At 35.5% G+C, this 23,181-nt stretch overlaps 1 protein-coding gene across 4 annotated transcripts in view; it reads left to right on the top strand.

Moving 5' to 3' along the window:
- Positions 1-23,181, top strand: part of RALGAPA1 (Ral GTPase activating protein catalytic subunit alpha 1) — a 199,743-nt gene that overhangs the window by 136,837 nt on the left and 39,725 nt on the right. For all 4 annotated transcript variants that reach the window (XM_068991191.1, XM_068991192.1, XM_068991190.1 and 1 more), the window contains 3 exons: positions 514-585; positions 11,983-12,106; positions 17,588-17,743. In XM_068991191.1, coding sequence (XP_068847292.1) covers positions 514-585; positions 11,983-12,106; positions 17,588-17,743 — 352 coding nt within the window. The remainder of the gene's footprint in view (positions 1-513; positions 586-11,982; positions 12,107-17,587; positions 17,744-23,181) is intronic.

Here is a 23,181-nt window from a genome sequence, read left to right as displayed (position 1 = left end):
ATGAATGTAACTCATACATATTCAGCACCTGTATAATGTATTTGGTAAAATTTGCACACTGCTTTGTAGTGCAAAAAACACATATAATGTAAAACAAGAAAGAAACTCCATCTGGATTACGCATCCCTATCTGGTAAAGAGTTAGATTTTGTGAAATATTTCTCATGAAAGGATAACTTTCTCACACATTTTTATGAAACTCTTGAGAAGGAACCTACAAAGTGCTTTTATCCATTTTTCTGAATATGAGTTTGGGAAACTCACAGCATCTGCAAGGAGACATTTACATGGTCAAGAGATAATGATCCACAAGCAGAAATATATGAGGGACTCAGTAGAAATAATGACATATATTCTTTACATTTTTTTTAGGGTCTATTTCTCCTTTGTGTTAGAAGTATGAAAAGGCAAGAAAAGTGTAAGAATTGCATGAGTAGAGTGGAAAGTATTTCCAGGACTGTCATGTCATTCACTGCAAAGATGATGAAAATGTTTATAAATCTCTCTGTTTAGGAGGAGCTTTCATCTCCTGAAGAAAAATGAAAAACTACTTAGAGAACTTAGGAACTTGGACTCAAGACAGTGGTAAGTCGTTGAGAAATTTTCAAGTCTATATCTAGCACCTCAGCTGTTTCTATTCATAATGTGAATAATAATGTATTGTTGAATTATGAATTTCTGAACACAAACTTTTTTCATTTATACGTATCTTAGAAATAATAAGCATTTTAAAAATGTACAGCTACATTTAAATGTTTGATATCTTGGGATTATTTATACCTTTTTATATACTTCAGAATCATCTTTTGAGTTGAATAAATCTGATTGAACCTATAAAATGTCCTTTAGTTTCCCCATACTTAGATATTCCCTTTTGATTAGTGTAAGAGGCCAAAGTGAAATGACTGGTGTATGTATATAAGCTAGTAGCTACAAAAATATTAATGAAATGAAGAAGATGGAGATAGTTTGTTATATTACTATAAACCTGATTTCTAGATTCCTGGTGTATCTGGATGCGATTTCCTCAGAAACTCGTACTAGAAACTACAACATATTACTTAACTGAAATTCCCATATGGTCAACTTACATACGCACTACTTTCCTTTTTAGGTTCATAAAAATAAAATTTATGAATAGGTGCTTTTTGGCAGTATAACTAGAAACACATTAGTAAAGCAACACTTTGGATGGTACCATTATTCAGTTCAGTTCAGTCGCTCAGTTGTGTCCAACTCTTTGTGACCGCAGCACGCCAGGCCTCCCTGTCCATCACCAGCTCCCGGAGTTCACTCAGACTCACGTCCATCGAGTCAATGATGCCATCCAGCCATCTCATCCTCTGTCTTCCCCTTCTCCTCCTGTCCCCAATCCCTCCCAGCATCAGAGTCTTTTCCAATGAGTCAACTCTTCGCATGAGGTGGCCAAAGTACTGGAGTTTCAGCTTTAGCATCATTCCTTCCAAAGAAATCCCAGGGCTTATCTCCTTCAGAATGCTTATATTTCTGAAATTTGAAATCCACGACATCCTTAACATTCACATTTCTTAACTGTCTCAACATCTTGCTTGAGTGATGTTTTATACTTTCGTATCTACAGTTTTTGCTTTTCATGTTCTCCCAGTCAGTTTGCCCACCCACCACCGATTCCACTTGCCTGCCTGTCAAGCAAATTCACATATTGTTAACCATTTTTAAAACACCTGCTCTTACAATGTCAAAACTGTTAAGTTTATAGATACAGATATATATCTCTATAACCAGTTCTTTAATCAGAATCATTCTTAACATCTGCTTCCTCTTCTCCTAGGCAGCAGTACATTACTAGAGAAAATTATCAGACCAGTATGATACAGGAAGTTACTGTAGATTCATGCATCTTTACTTCAACAATGCTGCCTCTGTTGTTTGGCAAATTTTTATCCCTTGTTCACTTTTATAATACTTTACTTCTTAAAGTAATTATTATAAACCACTTCTTTGTTCCTCAAGCTGTCAGTGTAATCAAAAGTCATCTCTATATTCTGACCATTGAGAAACTAGCTTGTAACAAGCCATTCACCCTACCATCAGTATTCTGTAGGAGTGCAAAGTGAAGAAGATGATTCAGACCATTTCCACATCAAACACACATACCTTACATCTTTTTTTAAATTTCTCTGTATTGAGCGATCTTCTCTTGCTCGTTTTCTTTGTCGGAAAAGCATTTTTTTTCTTTCTATGCTTCTGCTTCCTACCTTCTTAGTCTGCTCTAGGATCTTCAGGAAGTTATTCCTTCTTTATCTTGTATTTCTACTTCTCTTGCTCTAAGTTTGTTTATGTGTTTAAAACAAAACTCCTCAGTTTTTATCCTTTCAAGCTATAATACATCCCTTTCATGTTTTTACTACCAAATTTATAAAAAAATGTACTTTTTATTCATTTCCAGTCATTCTTGTTTTTCCTTGTTTTCAGCATTCCTCAGAATAATTTTTTAAAATAATGTATGATTTCTTTGGCTGTTACAAAAAATAGAAAAACTATTGTTATTCATAATACTATTGTTAACATTTATTTATGTATTTTAGTCTTTTTGATAGATATATATATCATTTTTGTTTTACAAAATTGGAATCATAGTAATACGTAGTAAGTTATGTCTTTTAAAAAAACTCTATATTATAAGCATTTTCTTCAACCGTTTTGATATTCTTCAAAAAAAATACTTTTATGGCACCAAGTTCTATGAATTTTTGACATGTTTTTATTTCTTCCCCTATAGTAGATTCCTAGAAATAGAATTCTTAGGTCAAGCATAAGAACTTATTTCAGGCCATATATATTATAAAATTGCTTTCCACTAAGTACTGATTTCTAATCCCACCAGCATTGTGTAACTTCAGCCTGTTCAGCACAAGATAATAATCACATTTTCTTAATTTTTATAATTTGAGGGGCAGATCATGGTATCTTATTAACCTATAGTTTTTAAATATTAGTGAAGTTAATATTTTTCATATACTTGTAAAAAAATTTTAATCTGTTTCCAAATTCTCTCTTACTGTCCTTTTCCTCTTTAGGAATTTTTATTAATTATAAGAGCTCTCTTACATGTGTATGTCTTAAGGATTAATTTTGATAATTTGTGTTTATTGTGGGAGTTCTTCTAGTTCAGTTTTCAACATCTTTAGGTGGCTTAACATACAGGTTTTTCATTTTTATGTATTATTATCTCTCTTTTTAATTTCTGTAATTGTGCTTAGAGAGTTCTGTCTTAAAATCAATTAAATAGTTAAATTTCCTTCTAGGTTTCTAAGTATTTATATTAATTTTTTATCCCATCTGGAATGTATTTTGATTTATGGAATGAGAAATGGAACCACATTGAATGTTGGAAAATAGTCTATTTTTATAATTTGTCATAGAATTTGTTAAAGACCATATGTTTCCCATTGACTTGATATCATCTTTATCAGATATTAAGCTGTTTCAAAGCCATCTGTTTATTGCTATTAATTTGTCAATTTTCTGGAGATGTTACTGTTTATTGCAGCTTTATAATTTAGTATCTGATAGGATCAGTCTTCTTCCTCATTTCATCCAAACACATTCTTCTTTTTGTAGATGTTCTTACCTGTTTTTTCTACCAGAGTTTTGTTAGAATTATGATATTGTTTTCCAGGGGGAAAAATCCCATTGATATTTTGATTGGATTTGCAGTAAAACTTTCCTGTGGAAAGAGTAAACACCCTTATTATCACCATTCTTCCCATTCTGGCTCAGAGGGTAAAGCGTCTGACTACAATGCGGGAGACCTGGGTTCGATCCCAGGGTTGGGAAGATCCCCTGGAGAAGGAAATGACAACCCACTCCAGTACTCTTGCCTGGAAAATCCCATGGACTGAGAAGCCTGGTAGGCTACAGTCCATAGGGTCACAAAGAGTCGGACACGACTGAGAGACTTCACTTTCACTTTTTAACTTTCCCATTCATAATCATAGAGTGCTTTTTATTTGTTTTGAGACCCGGACATTACTTTTAGGGGTATATTTTACTTTTGTGTTAGTATTCTGAGTAGAATCTTTCCCCTCACTGTATTTTGTATCCAAATACCTTAATGAATTCTCTTACTGATTTTATTTTATTTTTTGCCATTACCAAATCAGGAATTTATTTATTTTAATATAAATTTATTTATTTTAATTGGAGGCTAATTACTTTACAATATTGTGGTGGTTTTGCCATACATTGACATGAATCAATGGGTGTACAATCCATGGGTGTACATGTGTTCCCCATCCTGAACCCCCCTCCCACTGCCCTTCCCATTCCATCCCTCTTGGTCATCCCAGTGTACCCTGGGATGACTCCTATTGATTTTAAACATTTTATAGTTGTCTCACTCTTAGGATTTGTTTAGGTGTACAATCATTTTCTGCAAATCATCTCCTTTCAAAAAGTAATGACAAAAAAAAAGGTTATGCTTTCTTTTGCTTATATCATCATGTCTTATTGCACTGAATAAAACTTTCACTACAGTTTTAAATAGCTATAGTAAGACCGGTCATCCTCGTCTTGTCTACTTTTAATAGAAATGACTCTTCTATTTAATCCTTAAGTAAGATATTGGTTATTAGTTTGAAATAGATTATTTGTATCATCCTGAAAAAGTAGCTTATTTCCTATGAAATTTCATAATGAACAGGTGTTAAATGTTGTCAGAATCCTTTTCAGCATCAAGTTTTCATATATTTTTATTTATTTTGCATTCAGCCTTTGCTTTCTTACCAAGTTGATACATATTAATTAGATTGTTTATATTAAGTAATTCTTGCATTCTTGGGATAAACCTTCCTAGGTCCTATGACTTCTTGCTGGGTTAAGTTCACTAGAATTTCATATTTAATTAGGGCATGGTTCATCTATTAGAATATTTTACTTAAATTTTTGTCTGTTCTCATGTTTTTAAAATTAATATTAGAGCCAGATTCATAAAATGAATATTCAGTTCAGTTCAGTCGCTCAGTCATGTCTGACTCTTTGCAACCCCATGAACTGCAGCACGTCAGACCTCCCTTTGCATCACCAACTCCCAGAGGTCATGTAAACTCATGTCCATTGAGTCAGTGAATCCATCCAACCATCACATCCTCTGTCGTCCCCTTCTCCTCCCGCCTTCAATCTTTCCCAGCATCAAAGTCTTTTCAAATGAGTCAGTTCTTTGCATCAGGTGACCAAAGCAATGGAGTTTCAGCTTCAATATCAGTCCTTCCAAGAACACTCAGGACTGATCTCCTTTAGGATGGACTGGTTGGATCTCCATGCAGTCCAAGGGACTCTCAAGAGTCTTTTCCAACACCGCAGGTCAAAATCATCAACTCTTCAGCGCTCAGCTTTCTTTATAGTCCAACTCTCACATCCATACATGACTACTGGAAAAACCATAGCCTTGACTAGATGGACCTTTGTTGGCAAAGTAATGTCTCTGCTTTTTAATATGTTATCTAGGTTGGTCATAACTTTTCTTCCAAGGAGTAAGCGTCTTTTAATTTCATGGCTGCAATCACCATCTGCAGTGATTTTTGAGCCCCCAAAAATAAAGTCTGACACTGTTTCCACTGTTTCCCCATCTATTTCCCATGAAGTGATGGGACTAGATGCCATGATCTTTGTTTTCTGAATGTCGAGCTTTAAGCCACCTTTTGTACTCTCCTCTTTCACTTTCATCAAGGGGCTCTTTAGTTCTTCACTTTCTGCCATATGGGTGGTATCATCTGCATATCTGAGGTTATTGATGTTTCTCCCGGCAATCTTGATTCCAGCTTGTGTTTCTTCCATCCCAGCATTTCTCGTGATGTACTCAGCATATAAGTTAAATAAGCAGGGTGACAATATACAGCCTTTTCCTATTTGGAACCAGTCTGTTGTTCCATGTCCAGTTCTAACTGTTGCTTCCCCACCATATAGGTTTCTCAAGAGGCAGGTCAGGTGGTCTGGTATCCCCATCTCTCTCAGAATTTTCCACATTTGATTGTGATCCACACAGTCAAAGGCTTTGGCATAGTCAATAAAGCAGAAATAGATGTTTTTCTGGAACTCTCTTCTTTTTTGATGATCCAGCAGGTGTTAGCAGTTTGATCTCTGGTTCCTCTCCTTTTCTAAAACCAGCTTGAACATCTGGAAGTTCACAGTTCATGTATTGCTGAAGCCTGGCTTGGAGAATTTTGAGCATTACTTTATTAGCATGTAAGATGAGTGCAATTGTGCGATAGTCTGAGCATTCATTGGCATTGCCTTTCTTTGGGATTGGAATGAAAACTGACCTTTTCCTGTCCCGTGGCTACTGCTGAGCTTTCCAAATTTGCTGACATACTGAGTGCAGCACTTTCACAGTATCATCTTTTAGGATTTGAAATACGAAATAGTTCAACTGAAATTCCATCACCTCTACTAGCTTTGTTCGTAGTGATGCTTTCTCAGGCCCACTTGACTTCCCATTCCAGGATGTCTGGGTCGTGAAGATCTTTTTTGTACAGTTCTGTATGTACTCTTGCTACCTCTTCTGAATATCTTCTGCTTCTCTGGTCTGTACCATTCCTGTCCTTTACTGAGCCCATCTTTGCATGAAATGTTCCCTTGGTATCTCCAATTTTCCTGAAGAGATCTCTAGTCTTTCCCATTCTGTTGTTTTCCTCTATTTCTTTGCACTGATTACTGAGGAAGGCTTTATCTCTCCTAGCTATTCTTTGTGCATTCAAATAGGTAGATCTTTCCTTTTCTCCTTTGCTTTTCACTTCTCTTCTTTTCACAGCTATTTGTAAGACCTCCTCAACCAGCCATTTTGCTTTTTTGCATTTCTTTTTCTTGGGGATGGTCTTGATCCCTGTCTCCTGTACAGTGTCACAAACCTCCGTCTATAGTTCATCAGGCATTCTGTCTATCAGATCTAGTCCCTTAAATCTGTTTCTCACTTCCACAGTATAAATCGTAAGGGATTTAATTTAGATCATACATGAATTGTCTAGTGGGTTTTCCCTCCTTTCTTCAGTTTAAGTCTGAATTTGGCAATAAGGAGTTCATGATCTGAGACACAGTCAGTTCCTGGTCTTGTTTTTGCAGACTGTATAGAGCTTCTCCATCTTTGGCTGCAAAGAATATAATCAGTCTGATTTCAGTGTTGGCCATCTGGTGATATCCATGTGTAGAGTCTTCTCTTGTGTTGTTGGAAGAGGGTGTTTGCTATGACCAGTGTGTTCTCTTGGCAAAATTCTGTTAACTTTGCCCTGCTTCATTCCATACTCCAAGGCCAAATTGGCCTGTTACTCCAGGTGTTTCTTGACTTCCTACTTTTGCATTCCCGTCCCCTATAATGAAAAGAACATCATCTTTGGGTGTTAGTTCTAAAAGGTCTTGTAGGTCTTCATAGACCCGTTCAATCAGCTTCTTCAGCATTACTGGTTGGGGCATAGGCTTGGATTACCGTGATTTTGAGTGGTTTGCCTTGGAAACGAACAGAGATCATTCTGTTGTTTTTGAGATTGCATCCAAGTACTGCATTTCAGACTCTTTTGTTGACTATGATGGCTGCTCCATTTCTTCTAAGGGTTTCTTGCCCACAGTAGTAGATATTATGGTCATGTGAGTTAAATTCACCCATTCCAGTCCATTTTCGTTCGCTGATTCCTAAAATGTCGATGTTCACTCTTGCCATCTCCTGTTTGACCGCTTCCAATTTGCCTTTATTCATGGACCTAACATTCCAGGTTCTTATGCAATAGCTCTTTATAACATTGGACCTTGCTTCTGTCACCAGTCACATCCACAACGGGGTGTTGTTTTTGCTTTGGCTCCATCCCTTCATTCTTTCTGGAGATATTTCTCCACTGATCTCCAGTCGCATATTGGGCACCTGCTGGCTTGGGGAGTTCATCTTTCAGTGTCCTATCTTTTTGCCTTTTCATACTGTTCATGGGGTTTCTCAAGGCAAGAATATTGAAGTGGTATGCTGTTCCCTTCTCCACATTTTGTCAGAACTCTCCATCATGACCCATGGGTGGTCCTACATGGCATGGCTTAGTTTCATTGAGTTAGACAAGGCTGTGGTCCATGTGATTAGATTGGTTAGTTTTCTGTGATTGTGGGTAACATATAGTTATTTTTACATTATATCATTGTGGTACATTTGTTAAAATGATGACCCAGTGTTGATATATTAACTGAATTTTATGTTGGAGTTCACCCTTGGCATTGTATATTGCATGAGATAATGAGATTTAACAAAGGTATGGTGACACACGCATACCGTGCAGGCTTCCCCCATGGCTCAGCAGTGGAGAATCCACCTGCAGTGCAGGGGACATAAGAGACATGGGCCGGGATGATCCCCTGGAGGAGGGCGTGTCAGCCCACTCCAGTATTCTTGCCTGGAGAATCCCACAGACTATAGCCTGGTGGGGTGTAGCCCATGTGGTCGCAAAAGAGTCAGACACAAATGAAGCGACTGAGTGCACATACCCCGTTACAATATAATACAGAATAGTTTCTGCCCTAAAAACCTCATGAGTATTATATCCCCTAAAAATTCAATACTGTCGTCTGTTCTCTCTTTTCTTTTTATTTAGTTTTTATCATGTGTCTGTTCTCTCTTTAAACGTTCTTTTCCCCTGACTTCAAAAGTCATGTTAAAATTACCTGATTCCAAACTTAAAAACAAAAATAAAAACCTCTGAAAACAACAAATCTGTGACCTGTAAGCCTGTAGTTTATAAGACTTATTTAAATAGAAACAGAGTATTTATGACATAGAAGGTTTGTACACTGCATTATTAATTCCACATATTGGTAAAGAAAGGATTCATCAGATATACACGGTTAGATATACAGAGCAAACAGGAAAATACAGAGATGAAATATATACAGAGAGAATCAGATCTGTGTTTAAATCCTGGCTAAGCTAATGAGCAGCTGTTATCACCTCAAGAAAGTTATTGACCCTATTTATGATTGTTCTCATCTGCAAAAACATCTATCCAAAAAGATCTATCCTCTAAGATTGTTGTGAGAAGGGGAGATAATGTGTGTGTCCTTCATGAAACAGAGGCACTGAATAAATTTCTGAAGGAGTAACAAAAAAAAAAAAAATTACCTTGTTCTAATGTAAAATTTTTATCTTATTCCTTAATGACTTCCCAGTGCCCGATCAGATTCTTTAGAACTCAGGCCATACCAGCCAATCTTGGCTATTCGTGGTTGCTTTATATTACCTTATGCTTTTCTAGTTTTTGGCCCCTGCTAAACCACTTCCATTCTCATATATAGCTGGAGTATATGGAGGACATCTTCACTGAGACAGCATAGATTCTTTCTGATATTATATGCCAAATGAACACATGACATTTATTTTGCTTTTTTATAAGAATTAAATAATGAAACCACTTCCCTTTCTTCTTCTGACATAATAGGTTCAAGTAAAAATTCATTCTAATGATGTGATAGATAGTAAAGCAACTTTGAGCTTCTTCTTAGGCCAAGAATCTGGAAACAAACCTGATTATTTGTCTGCAGGATTAGGAAGAAGGAAAATGAAAAATGAAAATGAAAAGATTCTTTCTTTATAGTCTTATCTCTTCAACCATTTATATATACTCTGTTTTCTTTGACTAAATTAACTCATTCCTATTCTGCATGGTTGAACTACCATATTTTTAAATTTCAAATTTCAATTATTTTTATTATTCTTTCTGTTGCAATGTATATATAGGGAATCAGAGTGCTTGTAACTTAGCATATTTCATTTTTAATTTTCCAATAGTAAGCTCATAATATTTTGCCAGTACTGGACTTATTATAGAATATTTGTGCCTATAAGTTCACTAAACTCATTTTTTTCTAATCTTTTTTACTTCATTCACTGTTGTGGCACATAATAATTTAATGGCAATCCGATATATACCAAGTATTATAGTAGAAGTAGTAAGTAGAAAAATAAGAAGGAATGGTGAAAAATTAACATCTGATGTTAAAGGGCGGGTAAGGTCTTCTTCACATCAGAGGCCTGCAGTCCATGGAGTCGCAAATATAATACCTAAAATTATAAAAATCTTATTAAAAAGTTCACAGAACTATAAAATGTCCATGTAAAAAAATGACACAAATGTTTATAGCAGCATTATTCATAACAGCCGAGAAGTGAAACCAATGCAAATATCCAACAACTTATGAATGAATAAACAAAATGTAGTACATTCACAAATTTAGTATTATTCAGGGATAAGAAGAAAATGAAGTGCTGACACATGCTGCAACATAGATGAATTTTGCAAACACTGTGCTAAAAATCCTGTCACAAAAGACCACATATATATGTCTCTGCTGTGGTAATATACCATGGGCTTCCCTGGTGGCTCAGGTGGTAAAGAGTCTGCCTGCAGTGCAGGAGACCTGGGCTCGATCCTTGCGTTGGGAAGATCCCCTGGAGAAGGGAATGGCTGCCTACCCCAGTATTCTTGCCTGGAGAATTCCAGGGCAGAGGCACCTAGCAGGCTACAGTCCAGGGGGTCACAAAGAGTCGGCCAGGAATGAACTTCTTTTACTTCCATGATAGTACCACGGTCCATTGATTGCTACAGTTTTGTAGCAGGCTTTAAGACTGGAAATTATGAGTCCTCTGATTTCATTCTTCCTTTTCAAGATTATTTTGACTCTGGAATTTTTTGCATTTTCTTGTGAATTTTAGAATCGGCTTATCAACTTCTCCAAGAAAAAGGGAAGCTAGGATTTTGGTAAAAGTTGTATTAAATTTATAATCAATTTGGTAAATATCATAATAAGTTTTTTAAGTCCATGAATATGGGATTTTTTTTAAGATATTTACTTTTCTTCAAAAACATTTTGTGGCTTTCAGAGTATTTAAGTTTTCTACTTTTGTTAGTACAAAATATTTTTGTTAAGCATTTTTATTATTGTATGTTTTTGATGCTATTATAAAAGAAATAGCTTTCTTTATTTTGTTTTTGGATTGTTGTTTATAAAAGTACAGTTGGTTTTTTGTATGTTGATATTATATCCTAAATCCTTTCTGAAGTCATTTACTAGCTCTAATAGCTTTTTAGTCTTTATTGCTTGTACCATACAAATATGGGAATGGGGACAGACAAATGGGGAGGAGGGAGACTTTTCAGATTAATGACATAAATACACAGAATGGAAAAAAGAGTCCCTTGTACCCAAACCAACCCCCACCTCACCCTAAGATGTCTCTCTGAACTACCTGTAACATTTTTATTTAAAAGTCTAATATAGCAACATCAGCTCTTTTGATTACTGTTTGCATAGCATCTTTTTCCATTTCCTTTACTTTCTACTTTGTGTCTTTGAATCAGAAGTACAGTGATAGTTGTTTGCTTGAGTCATTTATTGTTGTCTTGGAAAGCCAAATTTCATACAAGAAGTTTGCTTTTAGGAGCATTTTTAATTTTAGGGAGAACTAAAACTAAAATGTCTCAGAATTTGTCAGTTATTTCATAAAGTTTTATAGTATTTATGTATGAATTTCTTACAAGTAATTTGGAGAAATAGATCATTTCTTATTCATCTCTGTACTCCTACTTAGTTTTAGTTCTAAAACACAGTCCCTCTAACTCTGGGATTCAGCTACATTGTACAACAGGCAGCTCTTTGGATGCTTTGTGCACTCACACCTATGTGTCTTTCTTGATGCCTTCTCATCTTCATCTGTGAAATCTTAGTTGCCTTTACCGAACTTAATATTACCTTCTCTTTTAAATTTCTGTCTAATTTCTCAGTCAGAAGTAATCATGCTTTTCTTCTGTCCAAATCACAATTTTGTAACTTTCAGAATTTTTTACTTATAGTTACTTAGATCTCTCTCTTTTTGAATTATAAGGTTTAATTCATTTTCATCTTTTTTATTGCCCCATATTTAGAAGTTTATTATTGGATAAATTAATGATTGAATGAATGGTGAAATCTTTTGTTTTATAGCCGAGAGACACACAAGATTGCAGTATTTTATGTTGCTGAAGGACAAGAAGACAAACATTCCATTCTCACCAATACAGGAGGAAGTCAAGCATATGAAGATTTTGTAGCTGGTCTTGGTTGGGAGGTATTGTTTCTAAATTATATAAATATCATTTTATTTTCATTTGGAAGCAGCAGTTTTCTTTTTCCTTTTAGTTTACTTTAGAAGCATTATTTTAGGAGACTCAGCAACTTAATGGATTTGTTATTGTTTCTGCCTTATATCTCATCTACAAAGACAGCAGCGATTGGGACTTAGGAAATCTTTTGACTGTTTTATCATATAATATATTGTCAGAGTGTACTAAATTCATAGACTTAAAAGATCCAGATTTTCCTCACAATTATGACCATTAGACTAGTGATCTTAAAATGAGGATATAAATATTCTAGGACTGTCCCGAGGATTCTGACTGACCATGTTGGTATGGTTAGTTATGGGGAGATAAGTTTCTAGATCCTCAACTTTACTAAAATTAATGTGTGAGAACCCTTCTACCAGTCTCTCGCCTCCCCTTTTCTGTTCTTCATCTTTGTTAAAGTATACCTCTCGCTCACCTGAGGTCTACATTGCCCTCTAAGGTTTGGTACCCAAAAAAGAGACAGTTCATTCAAGAGGGCATGTTCCCGAGACAGAGTATCTCCAATTGCAAAGCAGGAAATATTGGAAGGTGCTGCACTTTATGTCATGCTGGCAACCAGCTCATGTCAAGGTTCCTGAACCAATTTGTCTGTGTTAATAATTATAGCTGGGAAGTGAGGTGTTTGTAATAGATTTGAATTAGTATGTTTATTTAAATTATAAAATGATGAGGCAGACATGTGCTAACAGAAAATGGAGAATATATATAAATGTATAAATACATATGTAAATATGTATAATAAATATATATATAAATATTTATAAATGGAGGAACCCACTTTTTTAATTTTTATTTTTAATTTATTCGTTGTTGGCAGTGCTGTCTTCATTACTATATGTGGGCTTTCTCTAGTTGTGTCTAACAGGTACTACTCTACATTGCGTTGCATGGGTTTCTCATTGCAGTAGCTTCTCTTGTTGCGGAACTTGGGCTCTAGGCATGTGGGCTGCAGTAATTGTGGTGTGAGGGGAAAATATATGTAAAGAACACATATATAACTATAGTATACTGGAACTTGGGCTTCCCATGTGGCTCAGTGTTAAAGAATCTGCCTGTAAATCAGAAGACATGGGTTCAATCTCTGGGTTGGAAATATCCCCTGGAGAAGGAAATGGCAACCCACTCCAGTATTCTTGCTTGGGAAATCCTATGGAAGAGGAGCTTTGCAGGCTACAGTCCATGTTGGTCGCAAAAGAGTCAGACAAAACTTAGCAACTAAACAACACTACCACCAAGCAAATATCCGTGGCAATTATATTACAAACCAGGGGAGGGTTAAAGGACATAAAGTGACAGGTTTCTATGTTTCACTCAAACTGGTAAAATGACAACATCGGTAGACTGTAATAAGGTATGTTTAAATAAATACCAAGATAAACCAGTAAGAAACATATAACAGAAGATACACTCAAAATGATAACTAAAACCAGAGTTCTAAAATATGTTTCAAGTAACCCGTAGGAAATAGAAAAAATAAAACAGCAAATGTGCAGAGAACAAAAAAATAAAATGGTGAGCTTATGCTCTAATATATCTGTCATTACAGGAAATATTAATGATCTAAATATAACAATTGAAATTGGTAGTCAGGACTTCCCTGGTGCTCCAATGGTTAAGAATCCACCTTCCAGTGCAGGAGAAGCAGGTTTGATCCCTGGTCAGGGAGAAGGAAATGGCAACCCACTCCAGTACTCTTGCCTGGAAAATCCCGTGGATGCAGGAGCCTTGTAGGCTGCAGTCCACAGGGTTGCTAAGAGTTGGATACGACTGAGCGACTTCCCTTTCACTTTTCACTTTCATGCATTGGAGAAGGAAATGGCAACCCACTCCAGTGTTCTTGCCTGGAGAATCCCAGGGACGGGCTAGCCTGGTAAGCTGCCATCTGTGGGGTCGCACAGAGTCGGACACAACTGAAGCGACTTAGCAGCAGCAGCAGCAGGGAACCAAGATCCCATATATTGCAGTGCAACTAAGCCCATGCATGTGCTGCAGCTGCTGAGCCCACATGTTATAAAGCCTGTACACCACAACTCGAGAGAGAAACCTGCTGCTGCTACTGCTGCTAAGTCACTTCAGTCATGTCCGACTCTGTGCGACCCCATAGATGGCAGCCCACCAGGCTCCCCCATCCCTGGGATTCTCCAGGCAAGAACACTGGAGTGGGTTGCCATTTCCGTCTCCAATGCATGAAAGTGAAAAGTAAAAGTGAAGTCACTCAGTCGTGTCCGACTCTTAGCGACCCCATGGACTGCAGCCTACCAGGCTCCTCCACCCACAGGATTTTCCAGGCAAGAGTACTGGAGTGGGGTGCCATTGCCTTCTCCAAGAGAAACCTGCAAACCACAGAAAAGAGCTAGCATGCTGAAAGATCCCATGTGCTTCAGCTGAGACCCAAGGCAGCCAAATAAATAGATAAATTTTTTTCCCAAAAAAAGTGGCTGAGTGGATTAAAGAACATGACTCACTTATATGCATTGTAAAAGAAACTCACTTCGAGTATAATAATACAGGCTGGTAGAAAATAAATGGACAGAAAAAATTATGTAAATCTTAAAGCCAGAGTGACTGAATTTATATTAAATTAGGTAGGCTTCAGAGCAGAGGAAATTATCAGAGATAAGGCACATTCTATAACAATGATAAAAGGGTCAGTCCACTAAGAAGACTTAAAAATCCTAAACATGTGTGCAGCAAACAACAGAACTGCAAAATATGTGAAGCAGAGCTAATAGAACCAAAAGAAGAAATAGGCAGATTCACCAAAAAATGGAGACTTTACCCCTCTTTCAACAACTGAGAGAAGTAGAGAGAAAATCAGCAAGTGTATAGAGGGTCTCAACACCACCAACAACCAATAGGACCTAATGAACATTTATATAAAACACTCCACCAGCAATATCATAACATTTTCATTGTCTAAGGAACATATGCCAAGGTAGACAATGTATGAACCATTAAAAGAAACTTCACATTTTAAGGTGTTGAAATCATACAGGGTGTTTTCCAGCTACAGTAGGATCAAACTTGAAATTATTAACAGAGAAATAATGGGAAAATCTCCAAACACTTGGAAAAGTTACATGCCATGTAATCCACTTATATAACATTCTTGAAATGACAGTTTTAGTAGTAAAGAACAAGTTAGTGATTGCCAGGCATTAAGAAGGGGTGGGATAGGGGGGAAGTGGGTGTGGGTCATGTAACAGGGCAACACGGGGAATCCTTGTGGTGATGAAAATGTTGTCTCAATCATATCAATATCAGAATACTGGTTATAATATGGTTCTGCATTGGGGGAATCTGAGCAAAGGGTATATAAGATTTCTTTCTGTTATTTCTTAGAACTTTGTAGAATCTATAATTAATCTCCAGATAAAACATTTAATTAAAAAATAGAGATCTGCACATTACAAAACTGTTTTATAGCAAGGAGCGCTAAACTTATACTTTCTCCTTTATGTACTTAGAAAATTGACTTGAAACTAACTTTCTCACTAAAAGAAAACAACAAAAATGTACATTTAAAATACCATTTTTTTAACCTATCAGCAGAGGTCATACATTTTGATAATGTATTTGAGAGCATATGAGGGAAACACTCATGCAACTGTTGTTTACAATCTATAGGGAGCAATTTGGTAGTGGGTTTCAAAATCAGAAATGCACATGTCCTTTGACTTACATTTCCACTTTTGACTGTCCTACAGATCTACTTTCACAAATGCAGCATGATATGTGTTCAGTGTTATCCATTGCAGCATTGACTGTAATAGCAAAAGATTGGGAAAGTCTAAATATCCTTCAAGTAGGGCACTAAATTATTGTACATCAAGAAAAGGGACTTCTGTGAAGTCATAAAAACAAAAAGATGACGAGGCTGTTACTAATAAGGAGTATTTTTCAAGAAGTTTTAAGTGCGCTAAGGCAAGTTGCAGAACATTGTATATCTATGTTGTATGTGTGTGCACGCACACATACATACCTTTAAAATTTAATTGTATATAGAGAACATTTTTGGAAGCATACTTAAGAGATTGCTTTGTTAGAGTAAAACTGAGTAGCTAGAGATAAGAAATATGGAAGAAAATATACTGACACAGCTTTTGAACTTTTAATTGTGTGAATGTATTACTGAGTTAAAAATAAATTTAAAACATTATAAATGAGGAAATCTTATGGTAATGGAATGACAGCTAACTTGTTATTTATACATTCAGCCATTAGTAAAATATACTGCTAGTAGAGATATGTTCAGTTCAAATATGCAGAAATTTGCTTTTGTAAGTCTCTCAGTTCAGTTCAGTCACTCAGTCATGTCCGAATCTTTGCGACCCCGTGAATCGCAGCACACCAGGCCTCCCTGTCCATCACCAACTCCCAGAGTTCACTCAAACTCACATCCATCGAGTCGATGATGCCATCCAGCCATCTCATCCTCTGTCTACTTTGCACTTATTTATATTTTGTTTTTTACAAGCATATATATAGCTGTTTTCTCTGAATGGAGAGATACAAGCAGTGTTTAAGTTTAGGTTTTTTCTTTACAGTATTTCTTTGGTTTTCTACAATGAGCAAGTTACTGGTCTGTGCATCAAACAAGTCCAGTGAAATGACCCTGATATTAAATATATCATAATTGGGAAAAAGAGATTTAAAAGTCTTTGCACAGATTAATTTGAAGATTTTTTAATGCATTTGAAGTGTACATTTTTGTATTTTTGTTCTGGGCTATGATAGGTACTAATAATTAGGCAGCCAGTTTTGATGAATAAATATGTCACACCAAAGTAATTATTTAATCAAACTGAAATTACCGTTTTTTTTTTTTTTTTAACTTTTCCCCAGATCATTTCCAGTCTTGATTTTTGCCACTTGGTTTTTATTCTCTGCCCTGATGTCTCCCCTACAGCCTTTACAATTTAACACCTAATAGCCTAACAACATCCCATGGATGGAGGAGCCTGGTGGGCTGTAGTCCACGGGGTCGCTACTAGTCGGACACGACTGAGCAACTTCACTTTCACGCATTGGAGAAAGGAAATGGCAACCCACTCCAGTGTTCTTGCCTGGAGAATCCCAGGGACGGGGGAGCCTGGTGGGCTTCCATCTATGGGGTTGCACAGAGTCGGACACAACTGAAGCGACTTAGCAGCAGCAGCAGCCTAACAACCTGGTGGGCTGCGCTCAGCAGTTGATTCTTTTGCTAATTAGTTCCTACTAATTAGAGATCTTCAGATACTTAAGAAGATCTACCAGGGTATAGAATAGTTCCAACTAATAATTCTGGGACAAGCCATGGTTGGTAGTATGCAAAAGACTTCATTCCCCATATTTTTTGCAAAGTGAGAGACTTGAGTCTTTCTCCGTAGTGAGTTTAGTTTGGTTTTGTTAATAAACATTATGTGTCTTTTCATTGCTTCTAGGTAAATCTTACAAACCATTGTGGTTTCATGGGAGGACTACAAAAAAATAAAAGCACTGGATTGACCACACCATATTTTGCTACCTCTACAGTTGAAGTAATATTTCATGTGTCAACAAGAATGCCTTCAGATTCTGATGACTCTTTGACCAAAAAAGTAAGTGCTAAGGAAAAAAGTGCTCAGAGTTAGAATCTTAGTAAAATATGTGAGCAAGTAAATCTGATTGATTAAGAGCTATTTCTGAGTACTTTGTTCTTCACCTAGTACTGTCTTAAAAAACAGTAAAAAACTGTTGCAGAGTAAACTGTTTTCCTTAATGATATGATTGAAGGTTATAGTCTTAAAAAAGCATTTGCCTTCAAGAAAATGGGCATTTGAAAAATTGAAAAACTACTGTATATGTTCAGATTGGTGAAATTATAATTCACGTCCCCACACAGAGATGGATATAACATTTATATTGATTGAGGGAAAGGGAAAAAATGAAAATGTAAATTATTATAAAGCATTTAAAATGTGCTTTATAATAAATTTTAACTAAAATTAATATAGCAGATAAAATAAGTCTTAATTCATTAAAATAGATTTTACTGCCTTAGGATTTATGAGAGGTATAGTGAAATGGTTTTAATGGCCCATGTCTTTTAAAACCTACACCACCATTTTGCTGTAGCTGACACCAGCATTCAAAAATCATTCTAGTGACCACAGACATACCCTGGAATAAAATTGTGTGTGCTCAATCCATGTTTGGTGTTTTTAGGGAGAAACATAGTTTTCAAGTGAAACCTTGTCCACCATTTCTTCCATCTTCTTTTTTTCCTATCCCTCAGTTTATTCAAAACCACTGCTGAATGTAACCTGCTTAATACGGTAGACCATTTTACTCAATACTCTTATGTTAGTTAATATCAGAGCTCATCACAGTTCATTAATAACCTATGAAAACAGTTTCATACTTATACTCTTTTGAAAAGGAACTTCAGAATTCCTCTCAAATACTTTATAAGATTGAATTAATACCCTTGATGTTTTTTGTTTACATTTTAGAATACTGTTGGAAATTGCCTACTAAATGAGTAATGGTTAGAATAACTAATATATGGGTGCTAATTAGATTGGAATGAATAGTAAAGGTATAGGTAATTGATGCTTAGGAAGATAAGTATATTTAGTCACAGATTTTCTATAGAATATCTTAGCATATAGCTTTTAGTAATACAGAATGAGACATAAATACTGACAAGAAAATGGTAAAGAGTTGGGTTAGTGTAAAACTTCAGTTAAGCACTTTCTTCCATCTTCTCATTTTAAATCTGTATAAAAATAAGCCATACCCAGATTAGAGACAATTATGGGTATAATGCAAAAAGATAAATTATTGTAATCATTAAGAACTTGTCAGTGATCCTCGTTTTCACAGAACCGTGGATACAACTTTTAAACCCCAGAGCAGAGTCTAAAATTAGTAGTATCTTCAATTGCAAACATAAGAGCAGAACAAAGTATATCATTTTTTGTTGAAAAATTTTTAAAGAAACTTATGTAGGATATTTTTACTTCAATATATTAAACCTGATGGTTATAAGGTACTTGAAGTTGTATTTTTGCAACCTTTATAGCAATGTCTTAAATTAAGATATCTTATTTTCTTCACAACAGTCACAAAGGTCTTCCTTAATTATTTAAGAAGAATCTGAAATGGATGTTTAACAATCCATTATTATAGCAAAATTAATTTTGGAAATGTGTTAACACCATTTAAGAATAGTTAAATGGTTGAGTTCTAATTAAAATTATACCCTAAATGGTGAAATTTTTAAGTATTGGATATATTAGAGTATATTGAGGGATTAAACCTTAAATACTAGTAGTTTCATTTATAAGCACAGAAATTTTTGTTGTGGTAAAATATGTATATAAAACAAAATTTATCATTTTAACCATTTTAATATGTACAGTTCTTTGTCATAAAGTACATTTACAGTGTGGTACAGCCATCACAAAGATTGATTTCCAGAACTTCTCCATTTATTTCAAAATATTTTTTGACCTATGTGTTGCTTAGAACTGTGCTGTTTAATTTCCAAGCATTTGGGGCTTTACCAGCTATCTTTTCATTATTGATTTCTAGTTTAATTCCATTGTGGTCTAAGAGCAGACATCATATGATTTCTATTTTTTTAATTTGTTAAGGTGTGTTTTATGGCCCAAGTATAGTCTATCTGGTGAATGTTGTGTGCGAGTCTGGGAAGAATGTGTAATCTGCTATTGTTGAATGAAATAGTCTATAAATGTCAATTACACTCACTTGATTGATGAAGCTGTTAAGTTCAACTATATCCTTACCAATTTTCTGCCTGCTAGATCTCTCCTTTTCTGAGAGGGGTATTAAAGTCTCCAACTATAATAGTGGATTCTTCTGTTTTCCTTGCAGTGCTGTCAGTTTTTGCCTCACATATTTTGACACCCTGTTGTTAGGTACATACACCTTAGGATTGGTTATGTCTTCTTGGAATATTAACCTCTTTATCACTAGGTTATGCCCCCCTTTATCGTGGGTTATCTTCCTTGCTCTGAAGTGTGCTATCTCTGAAATTAGTATAGCTACTCCTGCTTTCTTATTGGTGGTATCATGGTATATCTTTCTACATCTATTTATTTTGAATCTCTATGTGTCTCTATATTTAAAGTTGATTTCTTGTAGACAATGTATAGTTAGGGCTTTTTTTTTTTTAATCCACTCTGTCTCTATGTATTTGAATCATTGACATTTAAAGTGATTATTAATATAATTGGACTAATATTTACCATGTTTGTTATTATTTTCTATTTGTTACTCTTGTTCTTTGATTTTGTACTTTACATTTTTTTCCTGCCATTTGTGGTTATAACAGCATTTTATGATTCTATTTCTCTCTTTTCTTGGCATATCATTTGTGCTTTTTTTAAAAACTGTTTTCCAGTTCTTGCCCTAGAGTTTGTACTATTCATTTATAACTAAATCCTCTTTCAAATAACACGTGATGCTTCACTAAAAGTACCTATATGCCCAATTTTTCCCTCCTATCCCTTGTGTCATTGCAGTATCATTCATTTCACTTTTACTTAACCATGTATATAGATGAGTGTGTTAGGCACTCAGTTGCGTCCTACTCTTTGCAACCCCATGGACTGTAGCCCACTGCTCCTCTGTCCATGCAGTTCTCCAGGCAGATTACTGAAGTGGGTTGCCATTCCCTTTGCCAGGGGATTTTCCTTACCCAGGGATCGAACCCAGGTTCCCTGCATTGCAGGCAGATCCTTTACTGTCTGAGCCACCAGGGAAGCTCTTATATACATAAGCATACATTATCAAATACATTGTTGCCATTTATTACCTTAAACTATTATGTGTTAGATCAATTAAGAATAAGAAAAATAAGTTTTTATTTTGCCTTCAGTTATTGATTCTTTTTTTTTTCTTACGATTTTTTTTTTTTTTTTTTTTTTTGGTTTTGCCTTACATCAACATGAATCCGCCACAGGTTATTGATTCTTTTTTTCTCTCTTAAGATTTTTTTTTTTTTGGTTTTGCCTTACATCAGCATGAATCCGCCACAGGTTATTGATTCTTTGATGCTTTTCCTTTCTGTAATGCAAATCCAAATTTCTATCGTGTATCATTTCCCTACTCTCGAAAAGGTATTTCTTATAAGGCAGGTGTGCTGGCAACAAATTCCCTCAGTTTCTGTTGTCTGAAAATGTCTTTATTCTCCTTTACTAGTGAAGGATAATTTCACAGGGTATAGAATTCTAGATTAGTAGTTTTTTGTCTCAGCCCTTTAAATATTTTATTCTATTCTGTTCCTCCTTTCATTTCTTAAGAGAAGTCAGATGTAATTTTTAATCTTTGCTTCTCCATAGGTAAAATGTTTTTCCCCCTTCTGGCTTCTCCCAAGGCTTTTTCATCTGTTATTTTCTGAGGTTTGAATGTGATATGCTTAGATGTAGTTTGGGGGCCTTTTATCCTGCTTAGTGTTCTCTGAGCTTCCTGGATCTGTTATTTGGTGTCTAACATTAATTTGGGGCAATTCTCCATCCTGTTGCTTCTGTTTATTTCTTTCCTCTTACACATAAATTTTACACTTTTTGTAGTTGTCTCACAGTTCTTGGATATTGGGAGGTTTTTTCCAGGGTTTTTTTTTCTCTTTGCTTTTTAGTTTCAGAAATTTCTGTTGTTATATCCTCACACTCAGAGATTCTTTCTTCAGCCTTGTCCAGTTTACAGATGAGCCCATCAGAGGCTTTCCTCATTTTACTTACATTGTTCTTTTTTATCTCTAGCGTCGTTTTCTTTCTGAGAATGTCCATCTCTCTCCTTATATTATCCATCTGTTCTTGCATGTTGTTTATTTTTTCCATTAGTGCCCTTTGCATATTAATCATAGTTGTAATTCCCATATCCCTGCCATATCTTACTCTGGTTTTGATCTTCATTCTGTCACTCTTATTTACACTGAGTCTCCAGCAGTTCGTCAACAACAACTCAGGTTTTCCTGCTCTGGCACTGGTTCCTTCAGAGGTTTCTGCTCTGTTAAATTGTTATTCATCATATTTGCCTATCCAATTTGGGTTTGGTTTTTTTTTTTCCATATTTTCCTTATGACCTCACTTCTCTGATCTAAGAAGAGAACTATAGTTGATTTTTCAGTTGTTCAGCTTTTTACTTGTTGGTAGGACAGAGTGTTAACTTCTGTTCTTACTTGCCAGGCTGGAAACTGGAAATCTCAGAACTTTATCCTCCCAAACAGAACTCTATATCCATTAACAATAACTCTTCATTACCACCTACACCCAGCCCCTAGTAACCTCTAATTTGCTTTCTTTCTCTTTTAATTTTCCAATTCTAGATATCTTATATAATAAGTTGGAATAATATAGTATTTGTCCTTTTGTGTCTGATTTCATTTAGCATAATGGTTTTAAGCTTCATTGATGTTGAAGCATGTCAGAATTTCATCCTTTCTATGACTGAATAGTATCCCACGATATGTATGTGCATTTTGTTTGTCCATATATCTATTGATAGATACTAGGTTGTTTCCACTTTTTAGCTATTGTGAATAATGCTGCAGTGAACATTGTCATGCAGGTTTTGTTTGAATTCCTATTTTCTGTTCCTTTAGGTGTATAGACTAATGAGTGGAATTGCTGGGTAACATGGAAATTATATGTTTGGCTTTCTGAGGAATTGTCCAGCTGTTTTCTAAACTGACTGTGCCATTTAACATTTCCACTAGCCAATGCACAAAAGTTCCAGTTTTTCTGCATCCTTGCCATTACTTGTTACCAGCTAATCCTAATAGGTGCAGAGTGCTATACTGTCTGTGGTTTTGACTTTGATTTCCCTTTTGAATAATGATGTGCATCTTTTCATGTGCTTATTGGCCATATGTATATCTTCTTTGGAGAAATGTCCATTCGGCTCTTCCACCCTTTTTTTTTTTTCTTCCACCCATTTTTTAAATTAGGTTGCTTGTAATTTTCTGGTTATGTTATTGGAGTTCTTCATATATTTTAGGTGTTACTGTCTTATCAGATATATAACTAGC

Source organism: Capricornis sumatraensis, chromosome 19, assembly GCF_032405125.1.
Source record: "Capricornis sumatraensis isolate serow.1 chromosome 19, serow.2, whole genome shotgun sequence".
NCBI lineage: Eukaryota > Metazoa > Chordata > Mammalia > Artiodactyla > Bovidae > Capricornis > Capricornis sumatraensis.
Note: the sequence above shows the minus strand (reverse complement) of the source record. Positions and strands in the feature narration are given on the sequence as shown.